Below are 20474 nucleotides of genomic sequence, written 5' to 3'. Positions count from 1 at the left end.
CAGTTTGCATGTTTAAGAAACTCTCTTATCCTTCACAAACAACCCCTCCAGATCTCTGCTGGGAGGAGCCTGTGGCCACTGCTCGCCCCATGGCCATGCTCAGGAGGGTTTGCCAGTCAGCTGAGGACAAAGGTGCATGAGGAACAGGACTGGCAGTTTCACAAGATCTTGTGCCCCTACCTGACCTCATGCAGGAGCTCTGGAGAAGGTCGTGGGGAACGTGCAGGGCAGCATGACTACCAACTTGGCCACACAGCAGGCTTCCATTGCCTAAAGTAGGTAGCTAAACTCATGCAAAGGGATCTGGGGGTACTGGTTGATAGTAGGCTGAACAGGAGCCAGCAGTGTGCCAAGGTGGCCAAGAAGGACAATGGCATCCTGGCCTGTATCAGGAATAGTGTGGCCAGCAGGAGCAGGGAGGTCATTCTGTCCTGTGCTCAGCACTGGTTAGGCCACACCTTGAGTCCTGTGTCCAGTTCTGGGCTCCTCAAATTAAGAAGGACATTGAGACACTTGAATGTGTCCAGAGAAGGGCAACAAGGCTGGGGAGGGGTCTGGAGCACAGCCCTGTGAGGAGAGGCTGAGGGAGCTGGGGTTGCTTAGCCTGGAGAAGAGGAGGCTCAGGGGAGACCTTCTTGCTCTCTACAACTACCTGAAGGGAGGTTGTAGCCAGGAGGGGTTTGGTCTCTTCTCCCAGGCAACCAGCAGCAGAATGAGAGGACACAGTCTCAAGCTGTGCCAGGGGAGGTTTAGGCTGGGTGTTAGGACGTGGTAGAGTCACCATCACTGGAAGTATTTAAGAAGAGACTGGATGAGGCATTTGGTACCATGGCTTAGTTGCTTAGATGGTGTTGGGTGATGGGTTGGACCTGATGATCCCAAAGGTCTTTTCCAACCTGGCTGATTCTATTCTATTCTACCAGTATGCAGAGGGAGAAGGGAGGGTTCCTTGGACAGCTTGCCAAGGAACCCTACTGGATTGCTGACACTTGTAAGTGCAGCCCTTAAAGAGATAGTCCTGCCTGCAGAGCTGCAGCACCAGCTACAGCACTACAGAAGAGACTCCTCTGGGGGGAATTTAGATGTCCAGAGTGTAGGTGGGCACTTTGGCCTCCTCTGCTTGACATGAAAATGTACAAGAGGCAATTTCTATTTGCCTGATTAAGAGTGTGACCAGCAGGTTGAGGGACGTCCCTCTCCCCCTCTGCTCTACTCTTGTTTGGCCACATCTGGAATGTTGTGTCCAGTTCTGGGCTCCACAGTTCAAGAGAGACAAGGACCTACTGGAGAGAGTCCAATGAAGGGTTATAAAGATAATTTGGAGACTGGAGCATCTCTCTTACTAGGAGAGACTGAATGTTCTGGGCTGTTTAGCCTGGAGACCTCTGAGAAAGGATCTTATCAATGCTTGGAAATATCTAAAGGGCAAGTGTCAAGAGGATGGGGCTGGGCTCTTCTCAGTGGTGCCCAGTGAGTGACAGGTCAAGGGGCAAGGGGCATAAACTAGAACACAGGAAGTTCCACCTAGGAAAAACTTTACACTGAGGGTAATGGAGCACAGGAACAGACTGCTCAGAGAGGTTGTGGAGTCTTCATGTCTGGAGCCTTTCAAAACCCACCTGGATGTGTTCCTGTGTAACCTGATCTAGGTGAACCTGCTTTAGCAGGGGGATTGAACTAAACGACCCTCAGAGGTCCCTTCCAACCCTTACCATTCTGTGATATGGAAGCAGATGTCAACTTAGTCTTCACTGCTTTAGCCATGCTGTATACAAATAGTGCGATACAAGCCAGAGATGTAATTGATTTAATCCACTAAACAGAGATGCTTTGCAAAGGTGATATTCTATTTAGCTGAAGGAAAAGTAGCTTAAGGAGTCTCTGTGCCATGCATTTAAGCTGCCAGTTGCTATCACCCCAGCAATGGTCTTTCTTCTGTTATTCCTGCTCCTCAGCCTTGTGTGCTCCTCGCTGCATGAACGGTGGACTCTGCATCACACCCGGCCTCTGCATCTGCCCTCCAGGGTTCTATGGCATCAACTGTGACAAAGGTATCTGCTACCTAAACCCCCCCAAGCTCCAGATCCAGCAGTCTCTCCTTATTCATCTGCATTACTTTCCCTGTGGTGTTCTGGGGTGCATTGAGAGGAGTGTGTCCAGCAGATCAAGGGAGGTTCTCCTCCCCCTCTACTCTGCCCTGGTGAGGCCCAACCTGGAATATTGCATCCAGTTCTGGGCTCCCCAGTTCAAGAGGGACAGGGATCTGCTGGAGAGAGTCCAAAGGAGGGCTACAAGGATGATGAAGGGACTGGAACACTGCCTGAGGAGGAAAGGCTGAGCGCCCTGGGGCTGTATACTCTGGAGAGGAGAAGACTGAGAGGGGAACTAATACCTGGCAGTAAATATCTGAGGACTGGGTGTCAGGAAGGAAGGGACAGGCTCTGTTCACTTGTGCCCTGGGATAGGACAAGGGGCAATGGATGGAAACTCCAGCACAGGAGATTCCACCTCAACATAAGGGGGAACTTCTTTACTGTAAGGGTCACAGAGCACTGGAAGAGGCTGCCCAGAGAGGTTGTGGAGTCTCCTTCTCTGGAGCCTTTCCAACCCTGTCTGGATGTGTTCCTGTGTGACCTATGCTGGATTCTATGGTCCTGCTCTGGCAGGGAGGTTGGACTTGATGATCTCCAGAGGTCCCTTCCAACCCCTAACATCCTGTGATCCCTCTAGAAGTGGACTTTGGAAAATCAGGCAAGTGATGAATTAAGGTAGCTGTGGAAGTTTTGTTAAGCTTCAAACAGCTGCTCAAGCACAGCCCACCAGCTGCTTGAGGAGTGTAGGCATTTGCAAAGCTTTCTCAGCTGGATGTGCCTGCATCCATGCACACCAGCTCTGTGAAAGGTGATTTAGCTAATCACTTTAGCTGATCCACTGAAAGTTGTAGGACCTACCACAAAATGCACTTGTGCTTCTGGCCTAGGGGGGAAAAAAAATGACTCTGAATTCTAGTTGGAGTAAAATTAGTCTTAGTAATTATTTAGTGCATGAACTTGGTGCATCTGGACACAGTTGAAAATAAGCAGGCCATTCATTTTTGTGTTCCCACATTGTGGCTCAGGAAGGATGAAAAGAAATAATCAGTTGCTCAGAACAGTTCAGGCTACCAAGTAGAACAACCAAGCAGTTTCCTGCAGAGATGTAGCTGCCCTGCACATTGTGGAGCAGATTGCAGAACATCACCTTGCATTTATTACTGCAGAGATAGATGAGGGAAAGACTAAATCATAGTATCATAGTATCAGTCAGGGTTGGAAGGGACCACAAGGATCATCTAGTTCCAACCCCTCTGCCATGGGCAGGGACACCCCACACTAGATCAGCCTGGCCAGAGCCTCAGCCAGCCTGGGCTTAAACACCTCCAGGGACGGGGCCTCAACCACCTCCCTGGACAACCCATTCCAGGGCTTCACCACTCTCATGGGGAAGAACTTCCTCCTCACCTCCAGCCTGAATCTCCCCACCTCCAGCTTCATTCCATTCCACCTATTCCTATCACTACCTGAGGTCCTGAGCAGTCCCTCCCCAGCCTTCTTGTAGCCTCCTGCAGATACTGGAAGGCCACAATGAGGTCACCTCGGAGCCTTCTCTTCTCCAGACTGAAGACTTCTCATCTCCAGACTAAATGAGAAATGTCCCAGCATATGGGATGCTTCCTAGGCTTTTAGAGAAGCTTGAGCAAACTGTTGTGGTCAATGACTTGTGTCTGATCCTTGAGTCTTTCACTGCATTCTAAAAGATGTTTCACAACTGCACAGTGATGAAATGCTCCCAATGTCTTGAAGAATTAATATGATTCCCTGCTGGCTGGTGAAAAGCTGAGACAGACAGCATTACAAAGGCCTGCAGTGGCAGGACAAGGGGCAATGGCTTCAAACTAGAGAAGAGCAGATTTGGATTGGATGTTAGGAACAGGTTCTTTGCCATGAGGGTGGTGGAGCACTGGAACAGGTTGCCCAGGAAGGTGGTGGGGGCCCCATCCCTGGAGATATTCAAGGTGAGTCTTGACAGGGCTCTGGGCAACCTGATCTAGTTGGGGATGTCCCTGCTGACTGCAGAAGGGGTTGGACTGGATGACCTTTTGAGGTCCCTTCCAACCCAGACCATTCTATGATTCTATCTTCTATGTCACTATACAACAAAGGCCTATAAAGATTTCTTCCTAGTCAAGGTCTTAATTGAGAACTGCAGTAAAGTAACTTCCAGTCCTAGGTTGTGCTCCTTTGATCATTTCCAATAACAATAGTGATTAGATCCTTTGATGATCTTTACATACCAGGACTAAGAAAGATGTAACACAGACTGCCGTTGGAGAGCACATTGCAGTATTATTCAATTAGAATCATAGAATCCTGTAATCAATAAGGTTGGAAAAGACCTCAGAGATCATCAAGTCCAACCTGCCACCCAAGACCTCATGACTACTAAACCATGGCACCAAGTGCCACATCCAATCCCCTCTTGAACACCTTTCTGTTCCTCTTTCTGTGCTGACTTGTGTGTGTGTGCCTGGGGGAAAGCATTATGCAGGAACAAACACCTTTCAGTCTCCCTTTGTAAACCAAATGAAAAGATACTAAGGCAACATTTTACAATCTATCCAATGATTATTTACAGTGAGCAGCAGAAAACATTAAGGTCAAGTCAGTCTGAGTCCATAGTTAGTGACTTAATCCATTCATGTTCTATTTGTTTCAGCAAACTGTACAACAACCTGCTTCAATGGAGGAACGTGTTTCTACCTGGGAAAATGCATTTGTCCTTCAGGCTATGAAGGAGACCAGTGTGAAATTAGTGAGTAGCATCTCCATATGCTTACATTCACTTGTATCACAGTATCACAAAGGTTGGGAGAGACCTCGAGGATCGTCGAGTCCAACCTGTCACCACTTACATCAGCTTCTTCCCATGTCTGCATGTCTGACCCCTCTGCTGGGGTCAGAGTGAGAGTGAGCAGGCACTTTGGGGTCCTCAGCAAGTCAGATGCCACATCCCTCCAAATGATTTCCTACTAATAAGCCTGACTCATTGCTAGACCCTGTCACACCTTAGCTTGGAGACAGACTGAGAGAGTTGGGGTTGTTCAGGCTGGAGAAGAGAAGGCTCTGAGGAGACCTAATTGTGGCCTTCCAGTATCTGAAGGGGGCTACAAGAAAGCTGGGGAGGGACATTTTAGGGTGTCAGGGAGTGATAGGACTGGGGGGAATTGAACAAAAACTAGAAATGGGTAGATTCAGACTGGATGTTAGGAAGAAGTTGTTCCCCATGAGGGTGGTGAGAGACTGGCACAGGTTGCCCAGGGAGGTGGTGGAAGCCTCATCCCTGGAGATTTTGAAGTCCAGGCTGGATGTGACTCTGGGCAACCTGCTGTAGTGTGAGGTGTCCCTGTGCAGGGGGGTTGGAACTTGAGATCTCTTCCAGCACTGACAATTCTATGATTTACTCATAAATGGGGTTGGTAATAACCCTCAAGCTGTACATCTGCAAGTGGTAATGAGTGGCAGGCAGATGTGCTGCTGTGCCAAGCCCATGTGGAAGAGCTATTTTCAAGCACCAAGGCAATCACACTTGGGCACAGCAGCATGGGTCTGAGCATACATCTCCAAAAGGGCTGCTCTAAGTTGGGAATGAAAGGTTTGGAGTGAACTCTAAGAGTGGAGAGCTTTCATGTAAGCTGTTAAGTTGTGTTCACATGGCAACATGAAAATCCATGTCACAAACATCAAAGGGCTTGCTGATTTCAGAAGTTTAGCTTCAAAGCAGTTCAAAATATTTCAGCTCATGGTTGATCTAAGTGCACTGGGTAAAGATGGGGGGGGTGGAGATATGGCTAGGCTGAAGCAGACCTGGGAGGTAAGCAGTCAAGTGTTTGATCTCAGTAAAAGAAGGGCTTTCTCCCAGCTCTGTTAAACTGGATTAATTCCATAGTTTCTCACACTTTATAATAGGGTATCAGCACTTTGGGTTTGAGAACATACACTTGGGTTGTTCTTTCTTGGCTTAAAGCTTCTAAAAGGATGCTGTGAGAAGAGCTTCCCCTGCTGTGAATCACAGAATGTCAGGGGCTGGAAGGGACCTTGAGAGGTCACAGGCACAAGTTGTATGAGGAGAGGCTGAGGGAGCTGAGGGCGGTTAGCCTGGAGAAGAGGAGGCTCACGGGAGACCTCACTGCCCTCTACAACTACCTGAAGGGAGATTGCAGCCAGGTGGGGGTTGGTCTCTTCTCACAGGCAACCAGCACCAGAACAAGAGGACACAGTCTCAATCTGTGCCAGGAGAGGTTTAGGCTGGATGTTAGGAAGAAATTCTTCCCAGAAAGAGAGATTGGCCATTAGAAAGTGCTGCCCAGGGAGGTGGTGGAGTCACCATCACTGGAGGTGTTTAGGAAGAGCCTGGATGGGGTGCTTGGTGCCATGTCCTGGTTGATTAGATGATGTTGGGTGATAGGTTGGACTCGATGATCTCAAAGGTCTCTTCCAACCTGGTCTATTCTATTCTATTCTATTCTATTCTATTCTATTCTATTCTATTCTATTCTATTCTATTCTATTCTATTCTATTCTATTCTATTCCATTCCATTGCATTCCATTCCATTCCATTCCATTCCATTCCATTCCATTCCATTCCATTCCATTCCATTCCATCTGATATTACAAGATGTGTAATTCAGATTAATACATTTAACTGATCTGTCCAAGGGGCTCAAGCTGCGTGGGGTAGGTACAGCTGACTTTGGCTTCTTGCAAAGGCAACTCAAATCAAATTCACTAGAATACAGGCAGGAAACCTGTACCTGAACAAAAAGAAAGAAAGAAAGAAGTAATAAAAATGAAGATCATAGTATCTGTGGCAGGTTCAGGCTATGCCTTTAAAATTTTGTTACAGAAAAGAATAGAATAGAATAGAATAGAATAGAATAGAATAGAATAGAATAGAATAGAATAGAATAGAATAGAATAGACCAGGTTGGAAAAGACCTTTGAGATCATCGTGTCCAATCTATGTTTGGGGGGAAATTTCATAGAGTCATAGAATCAACCAGGTTTGAAAAGACCTCAGAGATCATCAAGTCCAATCTGTCACCCAACGCCTCAGGACAACTAAACCATGGCTCCAAGTGCCACATCCAATCCCCTCTTGCACACCTCCAGGGATGGGGACTCCACCACCTCCCTGGGCAGCACATTCCAATGGCCAATCTCTCTTTCTAGGAAGAACTTTGTCCTCACCTCCAGCCTATACTTCCCCTGGCACAGCTTGAGACTGTGTCCTGTCATTCTGCTGCTGGTTGCCTGGGAGAAGAGACCAAACCCCTCCTGGCTACAACCTCCCTTCAGGAAGCTGTAGACAGCAAGAAAGTCTCCCCTGAGCCTCCTCTTCTCCAGGCTAAGCAACCCCAGCTCCCTCAGCCTCTCCTCACAGGGCTGTGCTCCAGACCCCTCCCCAGCTTTGTTGCCCTGCTCTGGACACTTTCCAGCATCTCAACATCTTTCCTAAACTGAGGAGCCCAGAACTGGACACAGGACTCAAGATGTGGCCTAACCAGTGTTGAGTACAGGGGCACAATGACTTCCCTGCTCCTGCTGGCCACACTGTTCCTGATGCAGGCCAGGATGCCATTGTCCTTCTTGGCCACCTTAGCACACTGCTGGCTCCTGTTCTGCCATTTCAACCCACCACATTACACTAAGAGCTAACCTGGATCATGTTGATGAGAGCAATGAAAGCTATGAAGTTGCTGTCCCAAGGCAAGCTGGGATGGCAGTTGGTAGACCATGATTGATGGCTCAAACCACCTCTGGATGCTGCTCCACTGCCAGCACAGCAGTGGCAGACTGCAGGAAATTCTAGTCAAGGCTTAGAAAAACCAGAAGAGAAACTCAACTCAGTTTCTTCTCTCAGATCCAGGGCCAAGCTACATTTAGTCAAGGGAGTCTTGAAATAACAAGGGGACAAAAACCTTTCAGCAGGCAGAAATCCATCTTGTGAGAACTGCTAAGTTCTCCTTGTTTGGGTTTTGGTGAGGTTTGAAACATAGTTTTTTTGAAAGGATTTTGAGTGCTTGTCAAAGAGTTGAATCACTTTGTAAGGCTTCTGGGAAATGGTCTGGACCCCAGTCTACAGCACTAAAAAGCATTCACAGCCTTCCAGATTTCTCCCCCCCCTCCCCCAGTTATACTTCTATGCATTGTCTCTAATTAGTGCTTCAGCTTGTGAGTGCAGAGAGGTTTGTTTTGTTTGGGATTCCTCCCCCACTTTTGTCACCAGCTGTTTTGCTGCTTTTTTTGCCATTTCTCAGAGACAGTTCACAGGCTCACAGGATGTCAGGGGTTGGAAGGGACCCAAAGAGATCACCCAGTCCAAACCCCCTGCCAGAGCAGGACCATACAATCTAACTCAGGTCACAGATGAATGCATCCAGACAGGCCTTTGAAAGTCTCCAGAGAAGGAGACTCCACAACCTCTCTGGGCAGCCTGTTCCAGTGCTCTGGGACCCTTACAGTAAAGAAGTTCCTCCTCATGTTGAGGTGGAACTTCCTGTGCTGCAGCTTACATCCATTGCCCCTTGCTCTATAACAGGGCACAACTGAGCAGAGCCTGTCCCTATCCCCTCCCTCCTGACCCCCAGCCCTCAGATATTTATAAACATTGATTAAATGCCCTCTCAGTCTTCTCTTTTCCAGACTAAACAGCCCCAGGTCATAGAATCACAGAATCATCATAGAAGCACAGAATCAGTAAGGTTGGAAAAGATCTCAGAGATCATCAATCCAACCTATCACCCAACACCTCATGACTAACTAAACCATAGTCCCTCAGCCTCTCCTCAGCAGGCAGTGCTCCAGTCCCCTAATCATCCTCGTAGCCCTCCGCTGGACCCTCTCCAGCAGATCCCTGTCCCACCTGAACTGGGAAGCCCAAAACTGAATGCAGTTACTACTCTTTGCTCCATCCTGTGAAATGCCTCAGCCCAAAGTTAATTGAGCTGTGCTGAGCTGAATGCTTGCCTAATGCAGCTCTGTGGAAGTCAGTGCCATGCCCCTTGACCCACGTTCTCCGGATTTACTGTAGGAGCTAGGAAAAATCCTGGATTTCCTCAGCATTGCTCCTTGTGGTCATTAAGTGCTTGCAATCCAAATGCTTTCATGTGAGAATACCTAAAGGTTCCCCGCACCTAGAGGCTTCTGTGGGGAAATTGTGCTTCTGCAGAGATTCTCTTCAGCACCCTTTATTCCTTTGGCTGGTTATGAAGGTTTGTTTCGGTGTTATTAAAATAGTTATAGAGCCATAGAACCATAGATTGGAAAAGACCTCAAAGATCATCAAGGCCAACCTATTACTTTATTACTATTAATAGCTAACACCTCATGGCAACTAAACCATGGCTTCAAGTGCCACATCCAATCCCCTCTTGAACACCTCCAGTGATGGTGACTCTACCACCTCCCTGGGCAGCACATTCCAATGGCCAATTACTCTTTCTGGGAAGAACTTTCTCCTCACCTCCAGCCTAAACTTCCCTTGGTGCAGCTTGAGACTGTGTCCTCTTGTTCTAGTGCTGGGTGCCTGGGAGAAGAGACCAACCCCCACCTGGCTACAACCTCCCTTCAGGGAGTTGTAGACAGCAATAAAGTCTCCCCTGAGCCTCCTCTTCTCCAGGCTAAGCAACCCCAGCTCCCTCAGCCTCTCCTCACAGGGCTGTGCTCCAAACCCCTCCCCAGCCTCGTTGCCCTTCTCTGGACATGTTCAAGAGTCTCAATGTCCTTCTTAAAATGAGGAGCCCAGAACTGGACACAGGACTCAAGGTGTGGCCTAACCAGTGCAGAGTACAGGAGCACTTTAGAAGCAAATCCTTCTTTTTATATTGACAATACACACATGCGCAGAAAAAAGGCAGGCATTGGCTTGGGATATTGAGCTCCCAAGGGGGCAGTTGGTGATCAGGAGATGAGTGCAGTCATTTGCTGAGGTTTTTCCTCATAGCAAGAGAGTGTTAATGTTTAAATTATCATGTGCAGGTCTCAATTAACATCATTTTTGTTTTGGGGGGGGGGGGAGGAGGGGGGGAAGGAGGAAGGGAAAGGAAGCAGTTTGCTGCTCCAGGTTCCAATTTTTGTTTGCTCACAGATTCAGGTAAATATTAGTGCTAAATATTTCTCTTGTGGCCAAGAAGGCCAATGGGATCCTGGGGTGCATTGAGAGGAGTGTGTCCAGCAGATCCAGGGAGATTCTCCTCCCCCTCTGCTCTGCCCTGGTGAGACCACACCTAGAGTATTGCATCCAGTTCTGGACTCCCCAGTTCAAGAGGGACAGGGATCTGCTGGAGAGAGTCCAATGGAGGGCTACCTGGAAGATGAAGGGACTGGAGCACTGCCTGATGAGGAGAGGTTGAGAGCCTTGGGGCTGTTTAGTCTGGAGAGAAGACTGAGAGGGCATCTAATAAATGTCTATAAAAATCTGGGGGGTGGGTGTCAAGTGGAGGGGGCCAAGCTCTTTTTGTTGGTGTGCAGTGATAAGGCAAGAAACAATGGATACAAACTTGAACAGAGAAGGTTTCAGCTCAACATGAGGAGAAACTTCTTTGCAGTGGGGATGACAGAGCCCTAGAACAGGCTGCCCAAGGAGGTTGTGGAGTCTCCTCTGGAGCCTTTCCAAACCCACCTGGATGCATTCCTGTGCAGACTACCATGGATAATCCTGCTTTGGCAGAGGGGTTGGAGTGGATGATCTCTGGAGATCCCTTCCAACCTCTAATGTACTGTGAACCAAATTCATTAAGTTTAAATAAGGCACTTGGTGTGAATTAGTCCAAGCAGGAAATGGAGTGTGGATGTCTTCCACTGATGTAGACTTCCTCCATCCCAGCCAGGGCCAAACAAACTTGCCTACAGCAGTGCTGTCAGACCCAGCCTCTTTTCTTTGGCAAAGTCTGAATATGAGGGAAAGTAATCTCTGAAACAAAAGCCTTGAAGGATGTCTGCCAGTTCTAATTACTGTTACCAAAGATGCTTCCTTTTTAAATGTGCCTTTAGTTTCTGAGCTGTGGTGTGGAACAGCCCTCATGGCACCAGCCACAGCATCATAGTGCTCCACTGCCTTTTGTTACAAGCTGACAGGCCCCAGACAATCTTTGTATTGTCTGCAGGAAGTGACCATATCTATCAGATCCTCAGCATCCTATTGCTTCAAGCATCTCTAGGATGCCACCAGATTTTCTTCTGCTTGTGCCTCCTGGGTTTGAATCACTCTCACAACAGCCCCATGCAACACTACAGGCTGGGGACAGAGTGGCTGAGAGCAGCCAGGCAGAAAGGGACCTGGGGGTACTGGTTGAGAGCAGCTGAACAGGAGCCAGCAGTGTGCTAAGGTGGCCAAGAAGGCCAATGGCATCCTGGCCTGTATCAGGAACAGTGTGGCCAGCAGGAGCAGGGAACTCTTTCTGCCTTGTACTCAGCACTGGTTAGGCCACACCTTGAGTCCTGTGTCCAGTTCTGGGCTCCTCAATTTAAGAAGGACATTGAGACACTTGAATGTGTCCAGAGAAGGGCAACAAAGCTGGGGAGAGGCCTGGAGAGGCCCTTTGAGGAGAGGCTGAGGGAGCTGGGGTTGCTTAGCCTGGAGAAGAGGAGGCTCAGGGGAGACCTTCTTGCTCTCTACAACTACCTGAAGGGAGGTTGTAGCCAGGAGGGTGTTGGTCTCTTCTGCCAGGCACCCAGCAGCAGAATAAGAGGACACAGTCTCGAGCTGTGCCAGGGGAGGTTTAGGCTGGAGGAGAGGAGAAAGTTCTTCCCAGAAAGAGATTTGCCATTGGTATGTGCTGCCCAGGGAGGTGGTGGAGTCACCATCCCTGGAGGTGTTCAAAAAAGGCTTGGATGTGGCACTTGAAGCCATGGTTTAGTTGTCAGGAGGTGTTAGGTATTAGGTAATAGGTTGGACTTGATGATCTCTGAGGTCTTTTCCAACCTGGTTGATTCTCTGATTCTCTGATTCTTTGCAAACACAAAGCCTGGCAAGTGCTGCCTCCCTACCAAAGGGTGAGGAGAAGAGCAGGAGGCAACACTGACTGGTTGCATGAAGAAATCTTCAGTCTGAGTGACAAAAATCTGCATGGCCACACAGGCTTTGGCTGTGCTGAGTTAATGTCATATTTTCAAAGCAGAAGGATTCATATCAATTGGAAATACAAACTTGCAGCAGAATCTTCTCAATGGATCTGTAGTGCACACTCTTAACACCAGCATCTGATGAAGTTTTCAGGCACAAGGCAGGGTTCTCAGACACTTGTCTCCAGTAAGTGAATGGAATGGAATGGGATGGAATGGGATGGAATGGAATGGAATGGGATGGAATGGAATGGAATGGAATGGAATGGAATGGAATGGAATGGAATGGAATGGAATGGAATTATCTAGGTTGGAAAATACCTTTGAGATCATCCAGTCCAACCTATCACCCAACACCATCTCATCAACTAAACCATGGCACCAAGTGCCTCATCCAGTCTCTTCCTAAACACCTCCAGTGATGGTGACTCCACCACCTCCCTGGGCAGCACATTCCCATGGCCAATCTCTCTTTCTGAGAAGAACTTCTTGCTAACCTCCAGTCTAAACCTCCCCTGGACCATTGTTACCATGTTTTCCATGTCTAGGTAAATGCCACCAGCCCTGTCGAAATGGAGGCAAGTGTACTGGTAAGAATAAATGCAAGTGCTCCAAAGGCTACCAGGGAGACCTCTGTTCAAAGCGTAAGTACCAACAAGGGCCACAAAAAAGATGAAGGGAGTGAAGCTTCTTCCTTATGAGGAGAGACTGAGGGAGCTGGGAGGAGACTAAGGGGTGACCTCATTCATGTTGATCAAGATGTGCAGGGTGAGTGCCCAGAGGCTGGAGCCAGGCTCTGCTGGGTGGTGCCCAATGGCAGCACAAGGGGCAGTGGTGGAAGCTGAGGCAGAGGAAGTTCCATGGAAACAGGAGGAAAAATTTTTTCCCTGTTAGGGTGATGGAACACTGGAACAGGCTGCACAGGGGGTTGTGGAGTCTCCCTCTCTGGAGATATTCAGGCCCACCTGGATGTATTCCTGTGTGAGCTGCTCTAGGTGATGCTGCTCTGGCAGGGGGGTTGGACTGGATGATCTCTCGAGGTCCCTTCCAGCCCCTCACATTCTGTGAATCTGTGATCTCTCCATCAGTCCTTGCTGTAGGAGCATCAAGCTGGCTGCACAGTGTCTTCTTACATTACACCAGTGCTAACTGTCTGCTGTCAAAGTAACTCACAGAATCACAGAATGTGAGGGGTTGGAAGGGACCTCAAAAGATCATCCAGTCCAACCCCCCTGCCAGAGCAGGAGCACCTGATTCAGGTTAATTTACTTTCCAGGCATACAGCTTACACCAGACTGAAAGGAATTATGAAACCAAAACCATTTCTGACAAAAGCATCCCCAAAGGCTGTGATGTACTCTTGAGTGTCTGTAAAGCAGCAGCTGAGTAATAGATCAATAACTAATAAAATGCCAATGCACTGCAGTGTGAAAATCTATATGGAACACTATGGGAGAGGGATGCTGGGTGCTACCCTCCTTCTCCTGCTGGTTCTGGCAGGCACTCAGTCCTGCTGTTGGTTCTACTTTGCTCTGTCAAAGACCAAGCCAGACCTTGCAGGTGAAGGAGGGATGAACTGTTTCAGGTGCACTTGGTGCAAAGGCACAGATGTAGTGTGAGAGCCCCAGGCCATGCAATGTAGTGTGAGAACCCCAGGCCATGCCAGGACCAACCCATTGTGAGGAACAGAAGGGAAAGCAAACACACAGCTCTGTCTTTTCAAGACATCAACCATGTGTGCTCATTTTCTTACAGCTGTCTGTGAACCTGGCTGTGGCCTGTATGGCACCTGCACCGAGCCCAACAAATGCCACTGCAAAGAAGGCTGGCATGGGAGACACTGCAATAAAAGTAAGTGAGAAACAAACCCCCAGAGTCCCTATCAGGGGTCTTACAAATCCACTGCTATATAAAACTGACTGCTTTGAGAGCCTTTTCAGCATCATGGCACCAAATTGGGTGGCAGTGTTTATCTGGTTAGAAGTGGGAAGGCTCTGCAGAAGGATCTGGACAGGGTGGTCCAGTAGGTCAACATCAATCACAGGAAGTTTAACAAGGACAAGTGCTGGGTCCTCCACTTGGGTCACAACTACCCTGTTCAATGCTGCAGGTCTGGGGAAGAGTGACTGGAGAGCTGCCCAGCAGAAAAGGACCTGGGGATGCCATTGGACAGCTGGCTGAAAAAGAGCCAACTGTGTGCCCAGGTGGCCAAGAAGGCCAACAACATCCTTGCCTGTAGCAGGAATAAAGTGGCCATCAGGTAGTCCAGTTGTGGAGCCCCTATTACGGGAAGGATCTGGACATGCTGGAATGTGCCTAGTGAGAACACAGCTGGAATATTGCATCCAATGCTGGGCTCCCCAGTTCAAGAGGGACAGGGTTCTACTGGAGAGAGTCCAATGGAGGGCTACAAGGATATTGAAGGGACTGGAGCACTGCCTGAGGAGGAAAAGCTGAGAGCCCTGGGGCTGTTTAGTGTGGAAAGGAGAAGTCTGAGAGAGGATCTGATTAGTGTTTGTAAATATCTGAGGGGTTGGGGTCAGGAAGGAAGGGACAGGCTCTGCTCACTTGTGCCTTGGGATAGGACAAGGGGCAATGGATGGAAACTCCAGCACAGGAGGTTCCACCTCAACATGAGGAAGAACTTCTTTACTGTAAGGGTCACAGAGCACTGGAGCAGGCTGCCCAGAGAGGTTGTGAGGTTGTGGAGTCTCCTTCTCTGGAGCCTTTCCAGCCCTGTCTGGATGTGTTCCTGTGCAACCTGTGCTGGATTCTGTGGTCCTGCTCTGGCAGGGGGTTGGACTCGAAGATCTCCAGAGGTCCCTTCCAACCCTAACGTCCTGTGATCCTGTGGGCTCCCTGGTGAGGGGAGAGCATCTCTCCACCTGGCAGCACCTCATCCATCCCGGGGTGGGGTGCAGAGGGGCAAGTGCTTGTGTGAGGCAGAGCAAACCCCTTTGTTCAGCCAGCAGAGACTGTTTCCACTTGAAATACTAGCCGTGGAGCATGATCCCGGTTCTGTGGTTTCTCTTCTCTTGAACTGGATAATTTTTCCAGGGTATGGAGCCAGCAGTCTGAGCGCCCTGAGGCCATCAGGCAGCAAGCACCGGCAGCACACGCCTTCGCCGAAAAGGGCCGAGGAGAGGCAGGTCCCACCCGAATCCAATTACATCTGGTGAACTCCAGCGTCTGCAAGGGGTCGTGTTACACAGAGTTCAGAGCCTTCATTAACCTCTGGTGGATTGAATGTTAAACCTCTGGTCATTACAGTCAAGAGTCCTGGCTGGAATTTTATTAGCTGCCTTATAAACCCACTGAGCTGATATTTTACTATGCCTTTTTTGTTATTAATATTATTATTATTATTATTATTATTTTCAAAGTTGTTTTCCAAGTGCTCCTATCTCCTGATTATATAGGGCTGCTTCTTTCAGTGCTTTCAATGGTGTTTTGTACTATACTTCAGTTAAACTTCCTTTGTGGCCTTTTATTTTAAGGTTTTGGGGCTGTTTTTTTTTTTGTTATAGAGCTGCAAATATTCTCCAAAGAACTGGTAAGAGTCAAGCAGAAAACCTTGCAGATTCTAACCTGAGTCATTCCAATGGGCACAGATTTCGTTTCCCTAAGACAGGAAGAAAGGTTGGGGTGGGTTGAAGTTACCCCCAATTCTGTATTCTGTATCCTGTACAAGAAAGATGTGGCCTTACTGGCATGAGACCAGTAAGAATGGGTTGAAAATTCCCCCAACAATAAATTGCCAGCAGGCTGGTTGCCTGGGAGAAGAGACCAACCCCCACCTGGCTACAATCTCCCTTCAGGGAGTTGTAGAGAGCAAGGTCTCCCCTGAGCCTCCTCCTGTACAGCCTCCCTTCAGGTAGTTGTAGACAGCAAGAAGGTCTCCCCTGAGCCTCCTCCTCTACAACCTCCCTTCAGGTAGCTGTAGACAGCAAGAAGGTCTCCCCTGAGCTGCCTCCTCTCTCCCCCACCATAAAACAGCTCCGTTGAAAGCAGACTGAAGCTGTGTTTACAGGCAAAACCACAATCTAGAAATATGGAATGCAGTGGATCTGTACCAAATGTACAATCTTGACATGCATTTATAAACAGCACAAGAACCTCCCCCCTGGACAAAACCAGGGGGTTACCAATGGCTTCCCCCTCACACTGTCTTCCCCCCCATACAAGGTAAAAGAGAGAGAAGAGCAGAGAGGAGGCTGTTAGGAGTTAACCACAACAAAGGAACACAGCCAAGGTCAGCAAGCCAGCAGAATCACACAATCACCAAGGTTGGAAGAGACTCAAAGATCATTGAGTCCAACCTGTCACCACAGAGCTCATGACTAAACCATGGCACCAAGTGCCACGTCCAATCCCCTCTTGAACACCTCCAGGGATGGGGACTCCACCACCTGCCTGGGCAGCACATTCCAATGGCAAACGACTCTGTCAGTGAAGAACTTTCTCCTCACCTCCAGCCCAAACTTCCCCTGGCACAGCTTGAGACTGTGTCCTCTTGTTCTGGTGCTGAAGCACCAGGTAGCATCTGCCAGAGCACAGGGACTGAAGAGAGAGAGAAAGTTAGCTTGCACAACTAACCTTATCTTAGTTATCTGACCCATGGGATTATTTAGACCTTATCATTACCTCCCCTTTTACATCTAATGGTAATTTATTTACATTCTATCACTTTCTGTTCAATCTGTGGAAAACTTTCCTTTAGGCACCAGCCTAAAGCTACCACAAAGGTGCACTTCACTTTGTTTTTTTTTTTTCTTCTCTATTTAGACTTTTCACTAAGAAAAAACCCCAACAGCCAACAACACAACAAAACAACCAACAAATACAACAAATCAGTTGCCTGATTGAAAAGCTGGACAGCTGAATTCCATGGTATTTTTTGGCCTTGCAGCTTGGAGAAGTGCTGTGCATTAAAAATGCACTTCAAAGGTGCATTCAGGCAGCACCATCATGTATTGTAAACAGAGTAAAACTATAATGTATGGACCTTCTGCATCAGCTTGAAGCAACATAATATATTGTAGACAAAACAGCTCTTATGGAATAAACTTCTTGGACTGACACTTATGTATAAAATAAAGATGCTACTTTAGGTTGGTTTTTTTTTTGAGTACTGTTCTGTGTGGCCTGCTGCAGCCTCCTCAGCACTGAGTTGGGAGGAATGGAATGGAATGGAATGGGATGGAATGGAATGGAATGGAATGGAATGGGATGGAATGGAATGGAATGGAATGGAATGGAATGGAATGGAATGGAATGGAATAGAAGGGTATAGAATGGAATGGAATGGAATGGAATGGAATGGAATGGAATGGAATGGAATGGAATAGAATAGAATAGAATAGAATAGAATAGAATAGAATAGAATAGAATAGAATAGAAAGAATAGAATAGCATAGAATAGAAGACTAGAATATAATAGAATAGGATAGAATAATAGAACAGGATAGAATAATAGAATAGGAATAGAATAGAATAGAATAGAATAGCATAGAATAGAATAGAATAGAAGAATAGAATATAATAGAGATAGAATAGGATAGAATAATAGAACAGGATAGAATAATAGAATAGGAATAGAATGGAATGGAATGGAATGGAATGGAATAGAATAGAATAGAATAGAATAGAATAGAATAGAATAGAATAGAATAGAATAGAATAGAATAGAAAGAATAGAATAGCATAGCATAGAATAGAATAGAAGAATAGAATATAATAGAGATAGAATAGGATAAAATAAAATAATAGAAGAGGATAGAATAATAGAATAGGAATAGAATAGAATAGAATAGAATAGAATAGAATAGAATAGAATAGAAAGAATAGAATAGCATAGAATAGAATAGAATAGAATAGAATAGCATAGTATAGAATAGAATAGAAGAATAGAATATAATAGAGATAGAATAGGATAGAATAATAGAACAGGATAGAATAATAGAATAGGAATGGAATGGAATGGAATGGAATGGAATGGAATGGAATGGAATGGAATGGAATGGAATGGAATGGAATAGAATAGAATAGAATACTAGAATATAATAGAATAGGATAGAATAATAGAACAGGATAGAATAATAGAATAGAAATAGAATAGAATAGAATAGAATAGAATAGAATAGAATAGAATAGAATAGAAAGAATAGAATAGCATAGCATAGAATAGAATAGAAGAATAGAATATAATAGAGATAGAATAGGATAAAATAATAGAACAGGATAGAATAATAGAATAGGAATAGAATAGAATAGAATAGAATAGAATAGAATAGAATAGAATAGAATAGAATAGAATCTATTCCTACTCCCACTGATTTCAAAGGTACACTGGAATGAAAGAAAACCCCAAACCCACCTCTCCCTGGAACACTCACTTCTCATTGTTAAGTGGATCAATGTAACTTCTGACATAGGAACCACTCAGGAGCTCTGGTAGTTCTGGGGATGGGATGGGATGGAATGGAATGGAATGGAATGGAATGGAATGGAATGGAATGGAATGGAATGGAATGGAATGGGATGGATGGGATGGGATGGAATGGGATGGGATGGGATGGGATGGAATAGAATAGTATGGAATGGAATGGAATGGAATGGAATGGAATGGAATGGAATGGAATGGAATAGACTAGACTAGACTAGACTAGACTAGACTAGACTAGAATAGAATAGAATAGAATAGAATAGAATAGAATAGAATAGAATAGAATAGAATAGAATAGAATTAACCAGGTTGGAAAAGACCTTTGAGATCATCAAGTCCAACCTATCACCCAACACCATCTAAGCAACTAAGCCATGGCACTAAGTGCCTCATCCAAATACCAGATGCTGGTGTGAGCTGGGCTTTTCCCTTCGTTGGGACCAGCAAGGAGGGCTGTGGGGAAGGAGCTCAGCCTCCCACTGGTGTCCTAAAAGCACCCTCTTCAAAAGAGGATGGAAAATAGGGACCCTGAGGCACTTGGATAATGAAAACCCGAGGAAGGCATTGAGGAAGGAGACATTTTTTTGAGGTTTTTCCTTAAAAGCAATGAAAGGAGGAGATTAATGAAAGACTTGAGGTTAAATTTGTCTCTAGTCTGTATTTCCAGGAATGCCCCAGGGGCTGTTTATAAACACTTTTGCCAGCTTTCTGCTCCCTGTAGCAGAGATGGTTTAAGTGAGGGGTCAAACACTACAGTGAAAAGCAGAGAAATTTCTTATGCAAAGTTCCTCAAATATTTTGGCTGAAGTTTGCCTGCTTCTGTTTAATCTCTTAGAAAGTGTTTCCTTAAAAATAGCAAGGGCTGGCTTTGATGTGATTTAACTTGCTACTTGTTCCAGAGACACTAAATGCTGCTGCTTTGTCTTCAGAGCTTCCCCACTGCTTGTTTTCCTTTTCTTTGAGAGATAGTTGGCCATCAGAAGAATATGGCTGGGAAGCTTATGAAGAACAAAAAAAAATCATTCCTCAAAGCACACAGTGTAACATAACTCTTTCTCTTAAACAACACCAACCTTCTGCATGCAAATTTTCCACCTCTTTGCTTTCAGTGCCAGCATGAGCACAAAGTTTCCACCAGGGAAGCAGTCCCCCATGTCAGAGAAGTTTCAAGTCGAAGTCCATGATACCTGACTGCTAAAAGAAGACAGTAATTCCTTAGAAAAGAGTCCACTAGAAACTTGGAAGCAGTTGTGCTAGTGGAAAATAAACTACAGCTTTTTTTCCCCCCACACCTTCTCTCTGTGCAAGACACATAAATGGGAAAACCAGACATATCTGCCATAGGTATGTTTGGGCAACCCCAGGCACTGATATAGGCTGGGCAGTGAGTGGCTTGAGAGCAGCCCTGAAGAACAGGACTTGGGGGTGTTGGTGGATAGGAAGCTCAACATGAGGCAGCAGTGAGCACTTGCAGCCCAGAAAGCCAATCCACATCCTGGGCTGCATCAAGAGAAGCAGAGCCAGCAGGTCCAGGGAGGTGATTCTTCCCCTCTACTCTGCTCTGGTGGGACGCCAAGCCTGGATGTGTATAATGGTGTTTTGGCTGTGGTGCTTGGGGCTGTGGTTTAGGGGTGAGCCTTGTAGAGTAGGGTTCTGGGTTGGCCTTGGTGATCCTGAGGCTCTTTTCCAACCTGAATGTTTCTGTGATTCCGTGATCTACAAAATCATGATTGGCATGGACCAACAGTACAGGCTGACTGCTGTCTCTACCAGTACAAGGACTCGTGGTCACCAGATGAAGCTATTGCACCTAGCCTCAAGACAACAGGAGGGGAATCTTCATGCTCTGGAGAGACTCCACCTGGAG

General features: G+C 46.8%; 1 protein-coding gene across 1 annotated transcript in view; it reads left to right on the top strand.

Annotated features, from left to right (window-relative positions):
* WIF1 (WNT inhibitory factor 1) overlaps positions 1–17272 on the top strand; it is a 67108-nt gene extending 49836 nt beyond the window's left edge. The window contains exons 6-10 of the mRNA XM_068160937.1: positions 1956–2051; positions 4756–4851; positions 12711–12806; positions 13918–14013; positions 15220–17272. Coding sequence (XP_068017038.1) covers positions 1956–2051; positions 4756–4851; positions 12711–12806; positions 13918–14013; positions 15220–15341 — 506 coding nt within the window. The 3' untranslated portion in view covers positions 15342–17272. The remainder of the gene's footprint in view (positions 1–1955; positions 2052–4755; positions 4852–12710; positions 12807–13917; positions 14014–15219) is intronic.
* The last annotated feature ends 3202 nt before the right edge of the window (positions 17273–20474 follow it).

The sequence above is a fragment of the Melanerpes formicivorus genome, unplaced genomic scaffold, assembly GCF_026170545.1.
Source record: "Melanerpes formicivorus ecotype bairdi unplaced genomic scaffold, bMelFor1.0.p_v2 SCAF_54, whole genome shotgun sequence".
Lineage (NCBI taxonomy): Eukaryota > Metazoa > Chordata > Aves > Piciformes > Picidae > Melanerpes > Melanerpes formicivorus.
The sequence above is the reverse complement of the archived record's forward strand: the minus strand, read 5'-3'. Positions and strand labels throughout refer to the sequence as shown.